Raw genomic sequence first — 18,644 nt, 5'->3', positions numbered from 1 at the left:
TGAGCAGTGGGAAGGCAGAAGTTCATTTTTTCTTTTTTTTAAGATTTTATTTATTTATTTGACAGAGACAGAGAAAGCGAGAGCAGGAACACAAGCAGCGGGAGTGGGAGAGGGAGAGCAGGCTTCCCGCCGAGGACGGAGCCCGATGTGGGACTCGATCCCAGGGCTCTGGGGTCACGACCTGAGCCGAAGGCAGACGCCCAACGACTGAGCCACCCAGGCGCCCCAGAGGTTCATTTTTTAAAACTGTTTATTGAAGTAGTGCAAAACAGTACAAACCTTAAGTGTACAGCGGAGTGAATTTTCACCAACTGAGCACACCCGTGCCACCAGCTCCCAGACCAAAAAACATTTCCAGTCCCCCAGAAGTACCCTCGCGGCTCTTTTCAGTCCATGCTCCCTCCCCTCAAGGTCACCATCATTCTGACATCTGACTGCATAGAGGGGTTTTTCCTGCCTTGAGTTTTATGTAAATGGAATCAGAAAATACATTCTCTTTAGTGTCTGGCTTTTTCTACTCAACGCACTGTGAAATTCAGTCTCATTAGTGTGGGTAGTTAGAGGTCACGGGTAGTTACAGGTCCTTCTCACTGCGGATTCCCTTCCACTCTCCGTTGGTAATGAGGGAGGGAGCCAAATGGAAAGAGTCCTCCAGGCAGACGGAACAGTCAGTGCAACGGTCCTGAGGTGAGAACATGTCTGGTATTTTAGAGGAAAGACAAGGAGATCCGTGTGGCTAGAGAGGAGCAAGCGGGGGGGGGGGGGGGGGGGGGGGGGAAATGAGGTCAGACAGGGAGAAAGAAGCAGATGATGCAGAGTCTTAGGGGCCACAGTGGTGAGTCTAGCTTTTACTCTGAGTGAAATGGAGCCAAGGGAAGTTTCTGAGCAGGGGAGGGACCTGATCTGACTTGGGTATTCAGAGTTCCACTAACTGTGTGAGGGAAGAGAGCCCAGGGGCAAGGGCAGAAGGGGGAAGCCGGGGGTGGGGTTGGGAGTGGGGGAGGGGGGGATGAGTGCGTAGAAGCCGTGGAGGCAGCCAGAAGTGTTTACACTCAGAATACACCTTTGTGTATGTGATTAGGGATATATTTTATTGACTTCTACCATCTTATTTTGTGATTCCGTTGTCCCCATTTTTTGCTATGCATTCCATCCCCTCTCATGTAGGCTTCTTTGAAGTGGCTAGCTGCATATTTGGCTTGGTTTTGTCTTACATTTTCTTACTCTTTCTCTTCCCTCCACTAGTTTGCAATTTATGCATCATTTGTATTTTTTTAGTAGTAATCCTTGCAGACCAAAGGCTGGAACCGACGGTGAGGGTTCACTGATGACCGTGTGAGCACCGGCCACCAGGGGGCACGAGCGGCTTGGGATGAGCCGGCGCGCAATGACCGTCAGGGGGCGCGGTGGCGCTCGTCCCGTGAGCGCGGCGACCACCTGGACTGTTTCCCTCTGGACATTCCAGGCGAGAATGTGTTGGTCCCCGATTTGTGCCAAGGGCTTCATAGCGCCGGGGCTGAGGATTAGTGGGGGGATGTAGGCAGGATAAGGTACACGTTCCAGGCCCCAGGGGGTGGGATGAGAGGGAAGCTGGAATTCGACCTCAAAGTTTTCCAGCATTGTTGGCAACCCCTATCCCCATTCCTGGGACATTTATACCACAAGGTGGTCATGGGAGGAAATGGGATGAACGTGGGCTTCCAGGCAGAGGTGCTTGAGGGAATGAGAATATGGGAATTGCCCACGGTTGTTTGTTTTTCTTCTGTGAATGTCCAGAGCTTCAACAGATTCTCAAAGGGACCTACAACCCCAAACAGACTGTTTGGAACCCTATCTCTTCCTCCAGGAAGGCTTCCCTGATGTTCTCTCAGACTGGGTCAGGTGCCTTCTCTGGGCATCCACAGCCTCTGATCTTCCCCATCTGGGTCCTGACCCCTCTATCCCAGAATGGATTATCAGGGCACCTGGGTGGCTCAGTCGGTTAAGTGTCTGCCTTCGACTTGGGTCATGATCCCAGGGTACTGGGATTGAGCCCCACATCGGGCTCTGTGCTCAGTGCAGAGTCTCCTTCTCCTTCTGCCCCTCCCCACCTCTCTCTCTCTCTGTGTCCCAAATAAGTAAATAAAATCCTAAAAAAAAAAAAAAGCCGCTAACACTAGTAGGTGGGTGACGAACGACAGGCTGAGAGACGTTTGTTCTGTTTTGTTCTGGTGTCAATGAGCCCTTCCACTCCCAACCATTCCCTACCCTAAGCTTATGCTTTTCCAGGCTGTTTTTTGCTCTTTTTGTGGGGAGGAGAATTTTGGACTCCCCTGACCACCACCACCACCATCACCACGGCCAGGAAGTAGGCAGGGGTCACTGGGGTAGGAAGGTCTGTGCTCGACATTTCAGCATCACACACACAGCTCATGGTCGCTTCCGCACGTCCCTGCACAGGCCACCCACCAGGACTGCCACTCCCAGCTCAGCCACAGCCAGCTCCTAGCTGGAGGCCCAGGTCTCCGTTCATCCCTCCAGGGACTCCTGCCTCCACCACCTCCCCAAGTCCCACTTGTCCCAGAATAGCTTTTGACTTTGGGGAGTAGGGAAATCTAGGGTCTCCTCTAGCTAAGAGGGAACACCCTGAGCAGGGCCCCACCGAGTGGGAGGGGATCTCTCCCGAGATCAGAGAGGAAAACAATTAAGACATAGACACAGAGACTATGTCCCTGTGTCATAGAGCTTTGGGCAGAGAAGACGAAGCAGAAAGACAAGAGACAGAGAAAACAGAGAGACGAAGAGAGAAACAGACACAGGAGGAGAAAGGCAGAAACCAAGAGACAGACTAAGCGCCAGAGGCAACAGAAAGGAAGAGGAAGACATGGAGTCAAGGACGGGAAGAGGATGTAATTTAGTGGCTCAAAGAATAAACTCTGGAGCCGGACTTTGAGATACATAGGCAGACTGAGGCAGAAGGTACAAAATAGGTGTTTTTTAATCGAAAATTTTTATAAAAAGGAAAGGGAATGTGAAGGGGCCCGTGGGCTAGTCCCGGGGTCCCGCAGCGTCGGTAGGAGGGGCAGAGGGTGGCAGGAGCAGTGAAGGACATCCCTCCTTCCGTCGGTTCGTGCTTCGTGCGTCCCCCCGTCCCCCCTCTCTGGCCGCCGCCCGGCAGGCACCTCATGCGCACAAGCGGGCGGGAGGGTGCGCGGCAGGGACCCGAGTGCGCAGGCGCGGAGCAAAGGGCCTGGGGCCGCCGAGGCTCAGGCCCGCGGCCTGGCGGGCGTGCAGTGGTGCGGCTGGTGCGAGGGTGCAAATCCTGGGCGGCAGATACAGCGGAAGGAGCCATCGGTGTTGACGCAGCGTGCGTTGACACAGAGCGGGGAGGCCGCCTCGGCCTCGTCACACTCGTTGATGTCTGCAGAAGGGGGTACAGGGAGCGCTGCTCAGGCCTGGCGACCCCGGAGCCCGCTTGCCTGGCCCCTAGGGCTCCTGGGGCAAAGGGGTGCGAATGCTGAGCCTCCTGCTTGGACTCGAATCCAGCCACTACCACCTGCTGGCTGTGTGAGCCTGGGCAGGTGGCTTAACCTCTCTGTGCCTCCTCAGCTTTCTGTTCTGTGAGATGGGGAGGGTAGCCCCTAGGTCACTAGGTTTTTGTTAGGAAAATAATACTGATAATGATATCTTAACAACCAATGCTTACTCTATACCAGACATTGTATAAAGCACATTACGTGTATTTATCCTCCTAATAACCCTCTGAGGTAGGTATCGTGATCCCGTTTACATACGGGCAAACTGAGGCCCAGCCTGGGGAAGCTCCCTGCCCAGTATCACACAAGCCCCCATTCAGCCCAGCGAGTTCTCAGACCAGCTCTCAAGAGTCTCTGAGTGTCCAGGCCCCTGCTATTTCTTGGCTGTGAGTCCTAGGGAAACTCAGTCCTCTTTTCTGAGCCTTGGTTTACACATAGGCCCCAGTGTCATTGTAAATCAGTATTGATGATGGTCACAACTCTATGAAATGGGTTCTACAACTATGCTCCTTTTTCGGATGAGAAAAACTAAAGGGCCAGTGACCTGTCCAGGGTCGCACAGCAAGTTGCTAGACCGAGCCTGAGGTCTGTCCGACTCCCCCGGCGTCCTTGACTATAACCACTTTGCTTTACTGCTGTCTAAACTAGGCAGCCGTGATTCATATTCCCATTCTACAGACGAGAAGACGGAAGCTCTCCAAAGCGGGGAAGCAAATTGCCCCAGGTAGCACTGGGAGTCCTTAGACATCACACCTGCAAGATTCTACAGGGTTCCTCGATCCTGCTTCAAGCCTAGCCGGGGTCCCTGAGGTCCTCGCAGCCTGACCTCACCTGCCAGCAAGCCCCATCCCTGTGCAGGAGTTCCTTCCTGCTCCCTCTGGTCTGGCCCGACCCCTTGACGTCCCTGACTACCCCCCACCTCCCACCCCCCGACTCCAGTCAGGGGTCCACCCTCTCCCGGTGTGGGCTGGCCCTGGCCGCCCCTCACCGACGCAGGCCATGCGGGTCATGTCCAGGCGGTAGCCACTGAAGCAGTCGCAGGTGAAGCCCTCGGGGACGCGCACACAGCGGCCGTGGGCGCAGCCGTCCAAGATCCCGCACTCCTCCGCCTCCAGTCCCTCGTAGGGCCCAGACAGGGCCCCTGCGGAGAAGGCGGGGACTCGGTGGTTGTGGTTCGGGGTCTCTGCCTTCTATCCCTTGAACCCCGATCTGGGGCCGCACCCCTGGCCGGGTATCCTCTTCTAAACTGTGCGTCCCGCTCTGGGGCTGTGGGGGGCGCTGTGGGGCCCGGTTTCCCTCGCTCTGCTCTCTGTCTGTCCTCATCTCTTGGTCTGCAGGTCTGTTTCGGTCCCTCTTCATCACTGCTCTCCGTCTGTAACTGTTTTCCCATCTCTCTGAGCTGATCCCCCCACCCCCATCCGCCGGCTTCTCTTTGTTTCTAGATCTCATCCTCTTTCTCTCCCTCTTCCCTGTCTCCATCTCTCTGCACCCCAACTCCTCATCTCAGTCTCCGTCCCTCGCCCTGCAGTGCTCACCAGGATAGCCTCCACCTTCAGGGGACTCCTCAGGCTCTGGGAAGGAGCCACGGGGGTCGCGGGACCGATAGCGCCAGCGGCTGCCTGGGCCAGATGGCGCCGCAGCCTCAGCTTCACTGTAGGGGCTGCCGTCGTCCTCAAAGTCGGGCATGTCGAAGGGTGGTGCTCCGTACGGGGCCTCCCGGCGGGCGAAGGGCCCAGGGGGTGGTGGATAGGGGTCGTAGGGTAGCACGGGGGGCTGGTACAATTCGGGCCCATAGGGAAGGCCCTGGTAGGGTGGCCCCAGGTCAGGGCCATATTCATAAGGGAGTCCAAAGCCACCTGGCCGCGGGGGACCGTATGCAGGGGGGCGCAGCACATTGCACAGGGCCTCAAAGTCATCTGTGAACAGGAGCCAAGCCTCATGGTTAGCCCTTGCTTGCCTCAGCACCCACCATTCAGGCCCCCGGTGTGGAAAGAGGAGCAGAGGAGTGAGGAGGGCCTTGGGCTGAGGCATGGGAGGGGCTCCCAATGAGGGGGCTGGGATGGCAGGGTCAGGATCAGGGGTTCTGGAGCCAGGACTAGGGGGCTGAGGGCTGAGACTGGGATTCCAAGGTGCTGGGGTCAAGAGTACTAAGTACTGCTGCTAGGAATCAGGGTCCAAGTGCTGGAATGGGATCCTGGACTAGGGGCCTAGTGGTCCAGGGGATCTTGGACTAGGGAGAAATAAGATGGGGGGTGTTTTAGGGACCAGAGCTGGGGAGTCCCAGGTGCTACTGGGGGCCTGAGGGCCCAGGACGCATTGGAGGGGATCAGAGCCAGGGGACCTGGAGATCTGAGGACCAAGGACCAGGGTTTGGGGCCTGGGGTTGAGTTCCCAAGAGCTAAAGATCAGGGGACTCGGGGGTTTTAAAAGCCAAGCTTTGGGAATCTCTGGGGTTGTGTGCTGGGGTCTTAGGCACCTGGAAGTGAGTGTCCAAAACACTGGGACTTGGAGGTCTGTGGGCCAGGATGGTGGGGTCTGAGCAACTGGTATTTGAGGTCTAAGGGTACAGGATTTGGGAGGAGGGGTCTCATAGGTTGTCTCGGCCTCTGAGTGCGGCCCAGGCAGGTGGCAGTACCTGAGTCCTGGGCAGGGCAGAGGGCACAGTCCATGCCCCAGGCTTCACCATAGAGGCAGCAGCACTCTGTGTAGGTGGCCTGGCGGTCCAGCCGAGGGCGACTACACACGAGGTCAGCTCCCACTTCCTGCCAGCACACTCCCAGGTTGTCATCTGAGGGCAGAGACAGCATGCATCAGGGTGGGACAGGTGGGATCGGGTCCTCCCAAATGCTTGGAGCAGCCCAACCACCCGGCGCCTAACACCAGATGCTTCTGCTCAGCTGTGATCTGCCTCCCAGAGGCCCTCTGAGGCAGCTCCAGGCGAGTGTGGGCTTGGTCTGAAATGAGGCAGTCATATAGGAGAAAGCATAAGGGGTCCAATGGCTGGAAGATAGGGTCTGAGAGGGTTCTCTCCAAGCCCAGGCTCTGAAGGGCAGTTCCTTTTCATCTCTGAGCATTGTTTGAATGAAGTCTCAGGGTCTGTGTGTTTGGGTGGGGGCGGGGGGGGGATGTAAGAACAGGAAGTGGAAGGAGAATAGAGTTTAGGTCAGTGGGCAAAAAGAAAGGACCCAAAGAGATAGAGACAAACACATCCCAAGGGTCAGAGACCCCAAGAAAAACAGGAAAGCAAAGATGCAGAGAGAGAGAGAGACAAAAAACAACAACAACAACCCAGACCTAGAAAGACCCAGAGTGGCAGAAATTCCAGAAAGCCCAGAGAGGCGGAAAGAGACAGAGACACACAGGGAAATCATAACAGGAAGCGCGGCTTTAGCACTTAGTAAGACCAGGTCCCGTAACGGTCCTGAAATAAACTTCCCCACAGCCACCCGCTAAGGTAGAGGCAATCGCCAGCGCACCCAGCGTGCACAAAGGAAGCCTGGGCCCCGAGGCGATAAGCAACGTGCAGGTACACACGGCCAGCAAGCGGCAGGCTCCCCTGGAACCTTTGCTTTCGGGAGAACCTCGGACACCAGGCCAGGCGGCCCGTGGGAGCGTCAGACACCGCGACGAAACGGGGCGCGAGGGGGCGTGGTCGAGCGCGGGGGCGGGGCCCGGGGCGGGCGTGAGGCGGATCGGGGGGCGGGGACGAGGGGCGGGGCGGGGCTACCGAGGCTCTGGCTCTCGTTGGAGACGCAGCGGCGCCGGGAGCCGTCCAGCACCAGCGGGGGCTCGCACGTGCAGTGATAAGAACCCACGGTGTTGACGCAGCTGCCGCCCTCACACGCCGGCTCCTCGTCCGCGCACTCGTCATTATCTGGGGAGGCGTGGAGGGAGTGGTTAGGAAGCAGCCCTCTATCCTTGCCCACTTCCCCAGCGCGTTGACAGTGATAGATGGAGTCTAGACTCCAGGAAGGACTTCCTGCTGGCGGTGGCCACATTCCAGAGAGGGGCTGGTGGGGTGGAGGGTCGAGGGGGGCCTCGTACCGACGCACTCCAGTCTCTGGGCATGGTAGTAGTAGCCGTTGCTGCAGTAACATGAGTAGCCTGGGGCCGTGTTCACGCACACGCCGCTCTTGCACACCTGGTCTCGGAAGAGCTGGCACTCGTCCACGTCTGCGGGAAGGATGGTCAGAGGAGCGCCCCACACCAAGCGACGGGGGGCGGGCCAGGGTGTGGGGCGGCTGGATGGGGGGGAATGTGTGGCTCCGAGGCTTGACCAGGGAAGAGAGGGACCGAAAGGTGGCGACAGAGACCCAGAGGTAGAGAGAGAGGGAAAGGTGGAGGTAGAGAGACAGAGCGGGGTGGGGGAGACAGAGAAACGGGGAGAGATAGAGGTAAACACCCAGAGGGTGAGACGGAGCTGGGCCTGGGGGCTAAGGGGGAGTGGGGCTTGAAGTCTAGCCTTACCCCTCCGGAGGCTCAGGTCTCCGCTCGGTGCCAGGTAGCCCCGGCCATGGGGGCACAGTGACTGGTACTCAGCTGCACACAGACACAAGGCTGAGCCCGGACACCCTCAACCCGGCGCCTGCCCTGGGCCCTGGGCTTACTCTTGCCCCCCTCACCACCACCCTTCATCACCCAAGTTTCCAGGCCCCCTGCCTTTGTGCTCACCTCTCAGCCTCACGCCCACCTGGCTGGCAGCTCACCCTTGCCCTTACAATTCCAGTGCCCCAGCCCATGTCCAGATGTGCCCGCTGTCCCAGCGCCATGCACCACCCCCACCCCACCCCCCCGGCCCAAACCATCAGGCCTCCAGCCGGCCTGGAAGCCCGTCCTACCTGTCTCACTGCTGGGGCACTGCTGGATGCGGCAGCCCCCGCCCCAGCCCTCGCCCACCGTACAGCAGCACTCTTGCCACGTCACATTGCGCGCCAGGATGTTGTCACAGGCATCCGGAGCCGCCGTGTCAAAGTAGCACTCCCGGCGCCCGCTGCCCGCAGGGCCCTGCCTGGGCGGGCTGGGCCGGCGGGGTGGGGCCGGCAGACCTGGGCTGGCAGGTGCCTGGGGCTGTGAGCCCCGGAATGTGCCTGGGGAAGCAAGGGGCTAATTTAGCCCAGTGTGGGCTGAGCCTCCTACCCCCGTGTTATAGATGAGGAAACTGAGGCAGAACCAGACTCCACACCTCTCCCCATCTGTCCTCACCTCTCCCATTCTCACCCGCTGTCGTCTCTCCATCTCTTGCCTCCCCAATTCACACCCTCCCAGGTGTCTGGCCCATCGTCCCAGCTGCAGTTTGGGATGCAGGGGGTGGGGGGGTAGGCAGTGTTCTCTGGCTTCCTGGATACTTCCTGGAACCTCACATCCAGTGCATCCTAAGCTGGCCTCAGAGTCTTCCCAAACCTAGTCTTGGGCCTGGACACATCTCCCCCCCTCCACCAGGCAGCCTCTCGCTGTCCACTGGCCTCTCGCCTTCTGCCACCCACCCTCCCCTCCTTTCCCATGACCGCTGCCTTGGTCCAGTCCTGTCCTCTCCTGCCCGGGTCCCTGCCCCAGCTTGCTCCCTAGGCTCCCAGCCCCTGGGAGTGTCACCCACTCCAGTCCACCTTCACAGGGCAGCTGGAGGGAGGTTTTTAAATCTGTTTATACCTCTCTCCCACTCAAAACCCTTCCATGGCGTCACAGTGCCCTCAGGAAAGGGAAACCTCCTGAAGATGATAAATCGGTGCGATCTGGCACTGCATCCTTCTGTGGCCTCATTTCTCCCCACCCCTTCCCTTGCTTTGTACAGCATGCCACCCTGAACTTATTTTTGTTCCTCAAACATGTCAGGTCCTCTCTTGCCTTGCCAGGCCTTTGCCTTTGCTGTATCCTCTGCCCAGGATGCCCTCCCTCACCCACTTCACCTGGCTTATTTCTACTCATCCTACTGCTCTCAGTTCCGACCTCCCTCCCTATAGGAAACTCTAACTTTCTCAGGCTGGAGTAGGCACCTCCTCTGGATTCCCACAATTCCCTAGCCCTGCCCCATCACAAGCCTTGCCCCATCGTTTCGAAAAACGAAAATGTTTATGTGCACTTAAGATTAGTGTGCATTAAAAAAAAAGATTAGTGTGCATTTTACATACTTTATGCATGTATTTTTTTAAGTCCTCCCAAAACAAGATCTGAATGAATAGGGTTCCCTCTGACCCGGGCTTCCTCCTTCCAGCCCTGATTTCTCTGATTATCACTATCTGCCGATATCTCTGCCTGCCCCCTCTAGACTGTGAGCCCCTTAAAGACAGAGTGGTCTCTCCTGGTCACTACTGTGTCCCTGGGACCCAGGATAGGGCCTAAACACAGTGGCAGGTGCCTGGGGCTGTGAGCCCCGGAATGTGCCTGGGGAAGCAAGGGGCTTGAACATTTGTTGTGAACATTTGTTGAATGAAGGAATCTGGTGGAGTCAGGGACAGGGCTGACACCGAGTCCCACCACCCATGTTAACCCATGTGTTCTGAATTTTTTATTGTTATTTAAAACAACAACATTTAACTGATGGCAGCTGTCCATGCCTGGAATGGTTAGATCACATCATTTTTCTGTGAGCCCTGCAGCCATCAGTTAAATAGACACATCAGTCTCACCAGCAGAAGTTCGTGGGGGAACACAACGTCCAGTCATGGGGTCAAACTCCTCAGGGCTGGTGGGACAGACACAGAGGAAGGAGCCTTCGACATTCTCACACAGGGCAGCTCCACACACACCCTGTAGCGTTTCACATTCATTCACATCTGTGAGCAAGAGACAAAGGGGAGGGAGAGTCAATGGTTGTAAACGTCTGTGATTCCAAAGCTCTAAAAGTCTGAAATACCCAAATATAATGGGTATTTTTGATCACCCAGACCCCCTCATTCACTTATCTTTTGAAAACAAACCCTGAATTTCCCTTGGGAGCCCTCTGTTCCTCCATTTTCAACTCATGTATTTTTGAGTAGGGTTAAATCTACTCCAAGTAGACACAAGTTCCAGGCATGGCCAACCAGATTGCTGCATTTCTCTGGTTCAGAGAGAAGGGTGGTGACCAAGCTGGGCCAGTCGATGCCAGTCCTGGGACTTTTGCTAGAAATATCAAGAGACCCCCTCTTTAGCTCTAGGGGTTGCCAAGCTGAGGATGTTAGCCTGGAGGTGCTAGGGCCTTCTTTGTGATTGTGAAGAGTCTGCCTGAAAATAAATACAACAGAGGAAAGCAGAGCTGAGAGGGGGAGACAGCTAGCCTTGTTAGAATCCCTGGATCCAAGTGTGCCTCAAGTTCAAACATTTTCTAGGACTCCACCGTTTTAAAATTTTTTTTTTTTTAAGATTTATTTATTTGACAGAGAGAGACAGTGAGAGAGGGAACACAAGCAGGGGGAGTGGGAGAGGGAGAAGCAGGCTTCCCGCTGAGCAGGGAGCCCGATGCGGGGCTCGATCCCAGGACCCTGGGACCATGACCTGAGCCAAAGGCAGACGCTCAACGACTGAGCCACCCAGGCGCCCCCACTATTTTAATTCTTTTCAAAGAAATAAAGCCTGTTGTGTTTGCATTTGTCAAAATTTAAAGAATATATAACTGGGGCTCCTGGGTGGCTCAGCTGATTAAGCATCTGACTCTTGATCTCAGCTCAGGTCTTGATCTCAGGTCATGAGTTCAAGCCCCATGTTGGCCTCCACGCTGGGCGTGGAGCCTACTTAAAAAAAAAAAAATTATATATATATATATATATATATATATATATATATATATATAAGATTCATGCAGCTCACTGTATGTAAATTGAACCTCAAATCAAAATATCTGGAAACACCTACTGGACTCTGGTTAATGCTATGCATACTGAAGAATTTAGGGAGAAAAGTACTGATGCCTGCAATTTAATTTTAAACCCAGAGATAAGGCGGATTACAGACAGATAGGTGAGACAAGAAGTATAATAAAAGAATGATAGTGGAATATAGATCATGGGCATGTGGACATTCATTCTATAGGTCTTTCAATTTTCTGTACCTTTAGACATTTTCCTCACAAAATGTTGGGAAAAACGAAAATGTTTATGTGCACTTAAGATTAGTGTGCATTAAAAAAAAAAGATTAGTGTGCATTTTACATACTTTATGCATGTATTTTTTTAAGTCCTCCCAAAACAAGATCTGAATGAATAGGGTTTCTGTTGCTTGCAACCAAAGGGGTCCTGACTGATATGGACATGATATATAGTCCAAGGTCTAAGTTCCACAGGCCCAATGTGTATGTTCATATTTGTTCACAGCAAATGTGAACTCACATCTGTTCAGGTCCGTGGAGAGGAGCAGGGTCTGACCAACCTCTTCCCCCCGCCCCAGCCCCACCCACCCCCTGGAGCCCCGTACCCACGCAGTGACGCCCGTCCCTGGCCCCCTCGTATCCCTGGTCACAGAGGCACTGGAAGGAGCCGGGCAGGTTCTGGCACACGGCGTGGGCCCCGCAGAAGGACCGATTCCGGCATTCGTCCACATCTGCAACCACCAGACAGTCAGGCCCTTGCTGGACCTTCCCTCCCCTCCACATCTCACCCAAAGCCCGACGGGCACCTACCCTGGCATCCGCCCCCCGGCGTGGGCTGATAGCCAGGGTCACAGGCCGGTGTGCAGCGGTAGGAGCCAGGGGTGTTCTCACAGCGCTGGGCTCCACAAATCGCTGAGCCGTATTCTTGGCACTCATCCACATCTGCAAAAAAGAGTGGGGTGCGGAGGGGAGTCACAGGACTGGATTCACAAGTTCCTGATGCTGCTCCCAGTTCCCGTGACTGAGAAGTCTCTATAAATCTGGTATTCTAGGAGTCTGAGTTTCTAAAGTGTTGAGACTCTTAAGGTCTCACTGCCATTTCTCACATAGTCCCAACATGGCCCCACCTCAGGGCCTTTGCACTTGCTGTTCCCTCTGTCAGGAACACTTTTCCCCTTGCTATCTGCATGGCTCCCTCTCTCACTTCACTCAAGTGAGATCAAGCCCTCCTAGCGCCCCTTCCTCCACCGCCCTGTCATCCCTGCCCATTTATCCTGCTTTATTTTCCTTCTTAAACCTGATATTATATTATCCATGCATCTGTTAGCATGCCAACTGTCACCTCCCTAGACTACAAACTCCACAATGCAGGGACTTGTGTCTGTCTTATTCCCCGCTGTAGCCCCAGGGTGTAGAACTGTGCCTGATACACAGTAGGTGTCCCCAAAGTGTTTGCTGAATGAACCTTGAATCTATTTGCATATTTACTGTCTATCTCTCCCCACCCCCTCCCTATCCCCTCATCAGCACCATGAGGGCAGGGACTTTGTTTGACTCATTGCCTGTTGCACCCCCGGTGTCCGACACACACTAGGTGCTTAATGAATTCTTGCATAATTAATGAATGAGGTCCCCTGAAACTAGGCTTCCATGGATCACAGGTCTGGCAGCCAGAGAGCCCAAGATAGCCAGCCCACAGTCATTTCATTTGCTCCCCAAATCCTCCCACCTCACCTCCACGAGAAAATGCAAGGGCACACTGGTGGCTTATTTCGACCACAGAGATAGGGACACAGTTAATTGCATTGGTTGGGGGCTCCTTCCCTCCCCTCAAGTCCAGAAGGCAGGGTGCTCCTCCTCAGTCCCCAAGGGAGTGGACTCCAGCAACTTGTCCTAGGGGCAGGGGTGGGGGAGGAGAGTAGTCTCACCGTCACAGGTGCCCTCAGGACCCGCGTGGTAGCCAGGGTCGCAGTCTCGGACACAGCGGTAGGAGCCTGGGGAATTCTCACAACGCTGGGACCCGCACAGGGCCGGGCCCCGCTCACGACATTCGTCCACATCTGAGGAAGGAGGCAGAGCAGTCAAATGGGGGAAGCAGGGGAGGGTGGGAAGCAAAGGAGAACAGGTGAGGGAGGAAGGGAGTGGAGAGTCAGAACGGGGGAAGGGAGCAAGCAGCGGAGGAGAGACGAATGGGAGAGAAGGGGAGGCAGAGGGGCAGAGATCGGCGGGGGAGGCGCCTCTCACCGAGGCAGGAGGCGAGGTCTGGGCCGGCGCGATGTCCGGGAGGACAGACGCACTCGAAGGAGCCGTCGGTGTTGGTACAGATGCCGCTCTGGCAGAGGTCCTCCTCGCTGCACTCGTCCACGTCTGCGGGACGGCGTCCGAAACCGCGGCCCACCTCCGCGGCTTAGCATCGCAGGCCAAGCCCCTCCGCCGCCCTTGCCCCGCCCCTCTAGCTGACACCTCCCACTCTTTTCCCCGCCCTTCTTACGCTCCTCCTTTCCCTGCAAGCCCCACCCCTCCGACGGGTTCAGGCCCCGCCCCGTCCAATCACGGCGCAACTTACCCCGACTCCGCCCCTTCCCCCTCCAAACCCCGCCTCTCTCTGGCCGCCGCCAGGAGGCTCCACAATCCCGGCTTTGACTTTGACGCTTTGAGAACTCAGTCCAAAAATTCAGACTCCGCCTTCCGCCCTCTCCTAGTCCTGATTTTCTTGGTGTAAGCCCACCCTTTCCCGGTCCAGGCCCAGCCTGGGTACGGACCAAGGCAAGAGGCTCCGCGGGGTCCGGGCCGGTAGCCGGGGGCGCAAGTGCAGGCAAAGGAGCCGTCGGTGTTGAGGCACTCGCCGTGGGGGAAACAGAAGTCGCCCTCTAGGCACTCGTTCACGTCTAGGGTACGGGAGAGATGGGGCTTAGGGAGGAGCAACTCCGCCCGCAAGCCCCACCCTCTGCCTGTTAGTCCAGCTTCCACCTCCCCAACAGGCTTTGCCCAGGAACCCAGACCCTACTCCCAGGCTCTCCCGTCCCTCTCCCCGCCCTCTCTCCCCTCTGCCCACCTGCGCAGGGCCCAGGCCGACCCGAGGGAGCGCGGTAGCCCGGCTCGCAGCTGCAGCGGAAGGAGCCGTCGGTGTTGGTACAGTGGCCGTGGGGGCCGCAGGAGGCACCCGAACTGCACTCGTCCACATCTGTGGGAACGCGGCTTTCAGAAGGGGTCTGGTCTAGGGACCCTGGAAGGATCCCCTTGGGGCCGAGGGATCTGGAGAAATTGGTGGGTAGTGTCTCGGGTTGGATATGAAGTGAAGGCTCCGTGGCAGAAGTGGGTGGGGGAGACCAAGATTCCCTGATTCTAGGGACCATAACTGGGTGTCATGTGGATCTGGATTTCTGGGAACTCCCTGTGCTAGGACCCTGGAGTCAGTGAGGGACTCTGGACTAGGACTGGGGTCAGAAATTAATTAGTGTAAGAGGCCAGGTATTATAAGCCAGGATCACTGGATGGCATTCTGCCGAAGCAGGGGTCAGAGTCAGTGATTGTCATCTGCGACCAATTCGGATCAGGGGTAAGAGTCAGGGTCCAGAATTCGGCCCCTAGTCAGGTGTCAGGTCAGGGATCATGCACCCAATGAGGCCCCAGGGAAGGTATTCTGAGAATGGGGAGGGGCAGTGAGAGACAGGATCAAAGGCCACAGAGAGTCAGGGGTTACGGCAGGAGTTATGGCTAGGTCAAATGTCACAGTCAGGTTCAGGGGTCACAGGTCACATTCAGGGTCAAGGGACAGTCAGGATCAAAAGGGTTACAACTGCTAACAGGGTTGTAGTGAGGGTTAATCAGCGGGGGTAATGGTTGGGGTCAGATGTCACAGTCCAGTTGAGGGTTCATGGATTACAGAACCAGAAGTCACATTCAGGGTCAAGGTTCATGGTCCAGATCAGGAACTGCAATATGGGTCAGGGGCCCATAATCTAGGTCAAGAGTCACAGTCAGACTCTGGGATTCATGGTCCAGGGGACTAAGGTCCAGGTCAGGAGGTTATGGGCCACGTCAGGGGTCATGATGCAGGTCTAAGGTCATAGCCAGGGCTTGGTCTCACCAGTGCATCGGCCATGGTGCAGGTGGTGGCCAGGAGGACAGGCCCTGCACTGGAAGGAGCCGGGTGAGTTCACACACTCCTGCCCAGGACAGGCCAGGTGATTCTCACACTCATCCACATCTGGGGGACAGGGGAGAAGGTGGCCTTGAAGGGGCAGCCCAGAGCCCCCCTCACCCAACCACACTCCTCCCTCCCTCCCCGGCCTCACCCTCGCACTCGGAGCCGGCCGTGTTAGGTTGGAAGCCCGTGGGGCAGACGCACTGGAAGCCACCTTCTGTGTTCTCACACCGGCCATAGGCGCAGGGCGGAGGGCTACGGGCACACTCGTCCACATCTGGGGCAGAGGAGACCAGTGGGACTGAGAAAGGGGCCTGGACCCAATCATCCCCATTGCTGTCACCATCTACCCCAACATTCCAGTCTGGAGGCAGTCTCCTGGACTTTGCCTAGGCTCATCCCACCTCCCAGGAGGACACACTCCTTCCCTGGTCCCCCATTAATGGTCTCCCCAGCTGCCACGGTGAAGCTAGGGCACCACCTCCTGCGGGTTGCCCTCCCCACCTCAGGGTGGTCCCCTCCCCAGGGTTCCCACAAGCACAAGAGTATCATTCCAAAAGGGAGGAGGAATGGAGAGCACCCTCATATTTGGAGAAAGGGGAGAAGACTCTGGAGTCAAAACGTCCCCACCCTCTCAGTACGTCCACTCCTCTCTGCCCCTGTTCTCCCTCACCAAGCCCCATCACCCTGTCTCTCTGCCCCCCAACCATGTCTCTCTCCAGTCCCCACAGCCAATGGGGGTGGAATGGGTTGGACTCAGCACCCTCACCTTGGCACGGGGCCCCCGGCCCTCGGGAGCGGAAGCCAGCAGGGCAGGCACAGTGGAAGGACCCCGCTGTGTTGTCACAGCGGCCTGGCCCGCAGGGCGGTGGCTCTTGGGCACACTCATCCACATCTTCTTCACACGCCGAGCCCCGGAAGCCAGCCGGGCAAACACAGCGGAAAGAGCCGGGCAGGTTCTCACAGACCCCTCTGCCACAAAGGCCCGGGCTCTGCGTGCACTCGTCCACATCTGCCCAGGGCAAGGGGCCCAGAGTCACACCTTTATGCCCCCCAACGCCCCTGCGCTCCTCTCAGCCTCCCTGACCTCCATCATTTTCCCTTTCCCCTCTCCGACGTTCTGCTTCCCGGTCCCCATCACTCGGCCTCCTTGTCTGTCTCATTCTAGGCTCCTCTTCCCCATTATTCAAATTCTCCATCCTCCATCCCTCTACCTTCTCAATCCCTAAGCTTCCAGTTGGCCTCCTAGAACTCCAGTCCCCATCAATTGGCCTCTTTCTGCACTGTTCTCCGTAAGTCTACCCCCTGCCCCATAACTGACATCTCCATCCTCCATCCCTCTGCTTCTCCATCCTCCATGACTCAGCTTTTCTGTTTCCGATCACTTGGCCTCTCCATCCCCATGTCACTCTGTCTCTACAGCCATCAGGCTGCCTGCCTGGCTCTTAGAACCTGAGCCCCCCGCACACACACACCCCCCGCCCGCCCCGGCTCTCAGCAATGAGCCTCCCCCTGCCTCATTGCTCAGTTTCTCCATCCCTCATGACAATGCCGCTCTACCGTTCCCCCCACACCCCCTTCCCCTCTGTCCCTCCCAGTTCCTCACCCTGGCAGCTGGCTCCGTGGGGAGCAGCCTGGTACCCAGCGGGGCATACGCACAGGAAGCTGCCTGGTGTGTTCTCGCAGCGCCCGCGGTCACACGGCGGCGGCACGCGGTGGCACTCGTCCACGTCTGCAGGCACCAACCCGGAGGTTGGGACTGGGGCAGACACTCCCCTTCACTCCCCCCCCTCCACGCCCGCCGTCAGAGGGCTCAGGGAGGATGCGAGGTGGGGAGGGCAGGGGCGGAGCCAAACTTGGGCCGGGGCCACACTGGGGCGGGAGCCAGGGGCAGTAAGAGAGCCCGGAGTGGGTAGGTTTAAGGCGTAGGCGGGGAGGGAGGGAGGAGGGCAGGTGAGAGGGGAGGACCACACGACGACTGGGTACCCGGCCAGGGCAGAGGCAGAGAGAAGAACCGCGAGGGGGGCAATTTGGGGAGGGCAGGACCAGGGCGGGAAGGGCAGCTATGGGGACCGAACAAAGGCGAGGCAGGAGAGACGGAAGGCGCGGTGCGGGGTGAGGACGGAGCACGGGTGCGGCAGGGTGGGAATCGGGGGTCGTGGTCAGGTGATAGGTTGCGGCCGAGGTAGGACTGGGGCGGGGCCTGGGGGAGGGCGGGAGCCGGTCCGGAATATGGAGGGGGCGGGGCCAGGGGAGGAGCGGAGCCGGACCTGGTCCCGGAGAGAAGCCGGGCAGTCGTACAGCAGGGACCGGCCCCGACGGGCAGAGCCTGCTGGGCGCCGAAGAGGCAGTGGTGGGGCCGAAGGGAGAGTGGGAGCAGATCAGGGGGCGGGAGCAGGGGTGTGGGGAAGCGCGGGGGGGCGGGAACTGCTGGAGCGCGACCGGGGCAGGGGTGGGGCCTGGAGCTGGGCGGGGCGGATTTCTCACCCAGGCACTCCGCCGCCCGCGGGCCCGCCCGATAGCCCTGACCGCACACGCAATGGAAGCTGCCTGGCGTGTTTTCACAGCGCCCGGGGGCACAGGGCGGGGGCACGCGGCGACACTCGTCCACATCTGAGGGCACGGAGGGGGCCGGTCAGGAGGTGACTGGCAGAGCCCCCGCCCCACCTCCGTCCACCCCGACAGCCGGGCTCACCGATGCAGTGTGTGCCCTGCGGGCTGAGCCGGAAACCGGAGTCGCAGGCGCAGGTGTAGCCACTGGGCCGCGGGATGCACCGTCCCGGGCCGCAGACCCGGGGATTGCGCTGACACACGCCCGCAGAGGGACCTGGGGGGTCCAGACAGCCAGGGTTCCCCCATCTCTGAGTCCCCTTCATCCCAGTACAATCCCCTCAGATCCTCTGCCTAAGACACCCTCATGGATGTCCCTCCCCAAGCCCAGTCTTCCGCTTCTGATCCTCCTCTCCTTTATTATGGGACGTTCTCATCACATCCTCTGCCTGAATTCTCTTTATTGCCACCCGAAGTCTCCACTTCTGAATATTGTGCTTTCCAACCCTCTGCCCGAGATAGGTTCTTAGTGCCCTCTGCGTGAAAAGTAATTGCCTAATTTTAACTGAGCACTTACTATGTGGCAGACTCTTCAGAGACAGTTCAATGAATCCTCACGATGATCCTCACTTTACAGATGAGGAAACTGAGG

The 18,644-nt window shown here is 57.5% G+C and overlaps 1 protein-coding gene across 5 annotated transcripts in view; it reads right to left on the bottom strand.

The window, feature by feature from the left end:
* Positions 1 to 2,954: 2,954 nt before the first annotated feature.
* The window catches only part of LTBP4 (latent transforming growth factor beta binding protein 4), a 28,882-nt gene continuing 13,192 nt past the window's right edge, over positions 2,955 to 18,644 (bottom strand). For 2 of the 5 annotated variants that reach the window (XM_032390571.1, XM_032390572.1), the window contains 22 exons: positions 18,138 to 18,269; positions 17,930 to 18,055; positions 17,049 to 17,174; positions 16,212 to 16,454; positions 15,594 to 15,719; positions 15,386 to 15,505; positions 14,351 to 14,479; positions 14,058 to 14,183; positions 13,540 to 13,662; positions 13,224 to 13,355; positions 12,106 to 12,237; positions 11,901 to 12,026; positions 10,139 to 10,285; positions 9,856 to 9,893; positions 8,354 to 8,582; positions 7,983 to 8,054; positions 7,560 to 7,688; positions 7,243 to 7,389; positions 6,151 to 6,303; positions 5,051 to 5,431; positions 4,504 to 4,656; positions 2,955 to 3,400 (listed from right to left, as the gene is read on the bottom strand). In XM_032390571.1, the coding sequence (XP_032246462.1) occupies positions 3,246 to 3,400; positions 4,504 to 4,656; positions 5,051 to 5,431; positions 6,151 to 6,303; positions 7,243 to 7,389; positions 7,560 to 7,688; positions 7,983 to 8,054; positions 8,354 to 8,582; positions 9,856 to 9,893; positions 10,139 to 10,285; positions 11,901 to 12,026; positions 12,106 to 12,237; positions 13,224 to 13,355; positions 13,540 to 13,662; positions 14,058 to 14,183; positions 14,351 to 14,479; positions 15,386 to 15,505; positions 15,594 to 15,719; positions 16,212 to 16,454; positions 17,049 to 17,174; positions 17,930 to 18,055; positions 18,138 to 18,269 (3,245 nt within the window). In that variant the 3' untranslated portion in view covers positions 2,955 to 3,245. Of the gene's footprint in view, positions 3,401 to 4,503; positions 4,657 to 5,050; positions 5,432 to 6,150; positions 6,304 to 7,242; positions 7,390 to 7,559; positions 7,689 to 7,982; positions 8,055 to 8,353; positions 8,603 to 9,855; positions 9,894 to 10,138; positions 10,286 to 11,900; positions 12,027 to 12,105; positions 12,238 to 13,223; positions 13,356 to 13,539; positions 13,663 to 14,057; positions 14,184 to 14,350; positions 14,480 to 15,385; positions 15,506 to 15,593; positions 15,720 to 16,211; positions 16,455 to 17,048; positions 17,175 to 17,929; positions 18,056 to 18,137; positions 18,270 to 18,644 lie in introns of all 5 variants that reach the window. The other 3 variants (XM_032390567.1, XM_032390568.1, XM_032390569.1) reach the window with 3 other exon arrangements.

Source organism: Phoca vitulina, unplaced genomic scaffold (genome assembly GCF_004348235.1).
Source record: "Phoca vitulina isolate PV1807 unplaced genomic scaffold, GSC_HSeal_1.0 scaffold58, whole genome shotgun sequence".
NCBI classification, from domain to species: Eukaryota; Metazoa; Chordata; class Mammalia; order Carnivora; family Phocidae; genus Phoca; species Phoca vitulina.
Note: the sequence above shows the minus strand (reverse complement) of the source record. Positions and strands in the feature narration are given on the sequence as shown.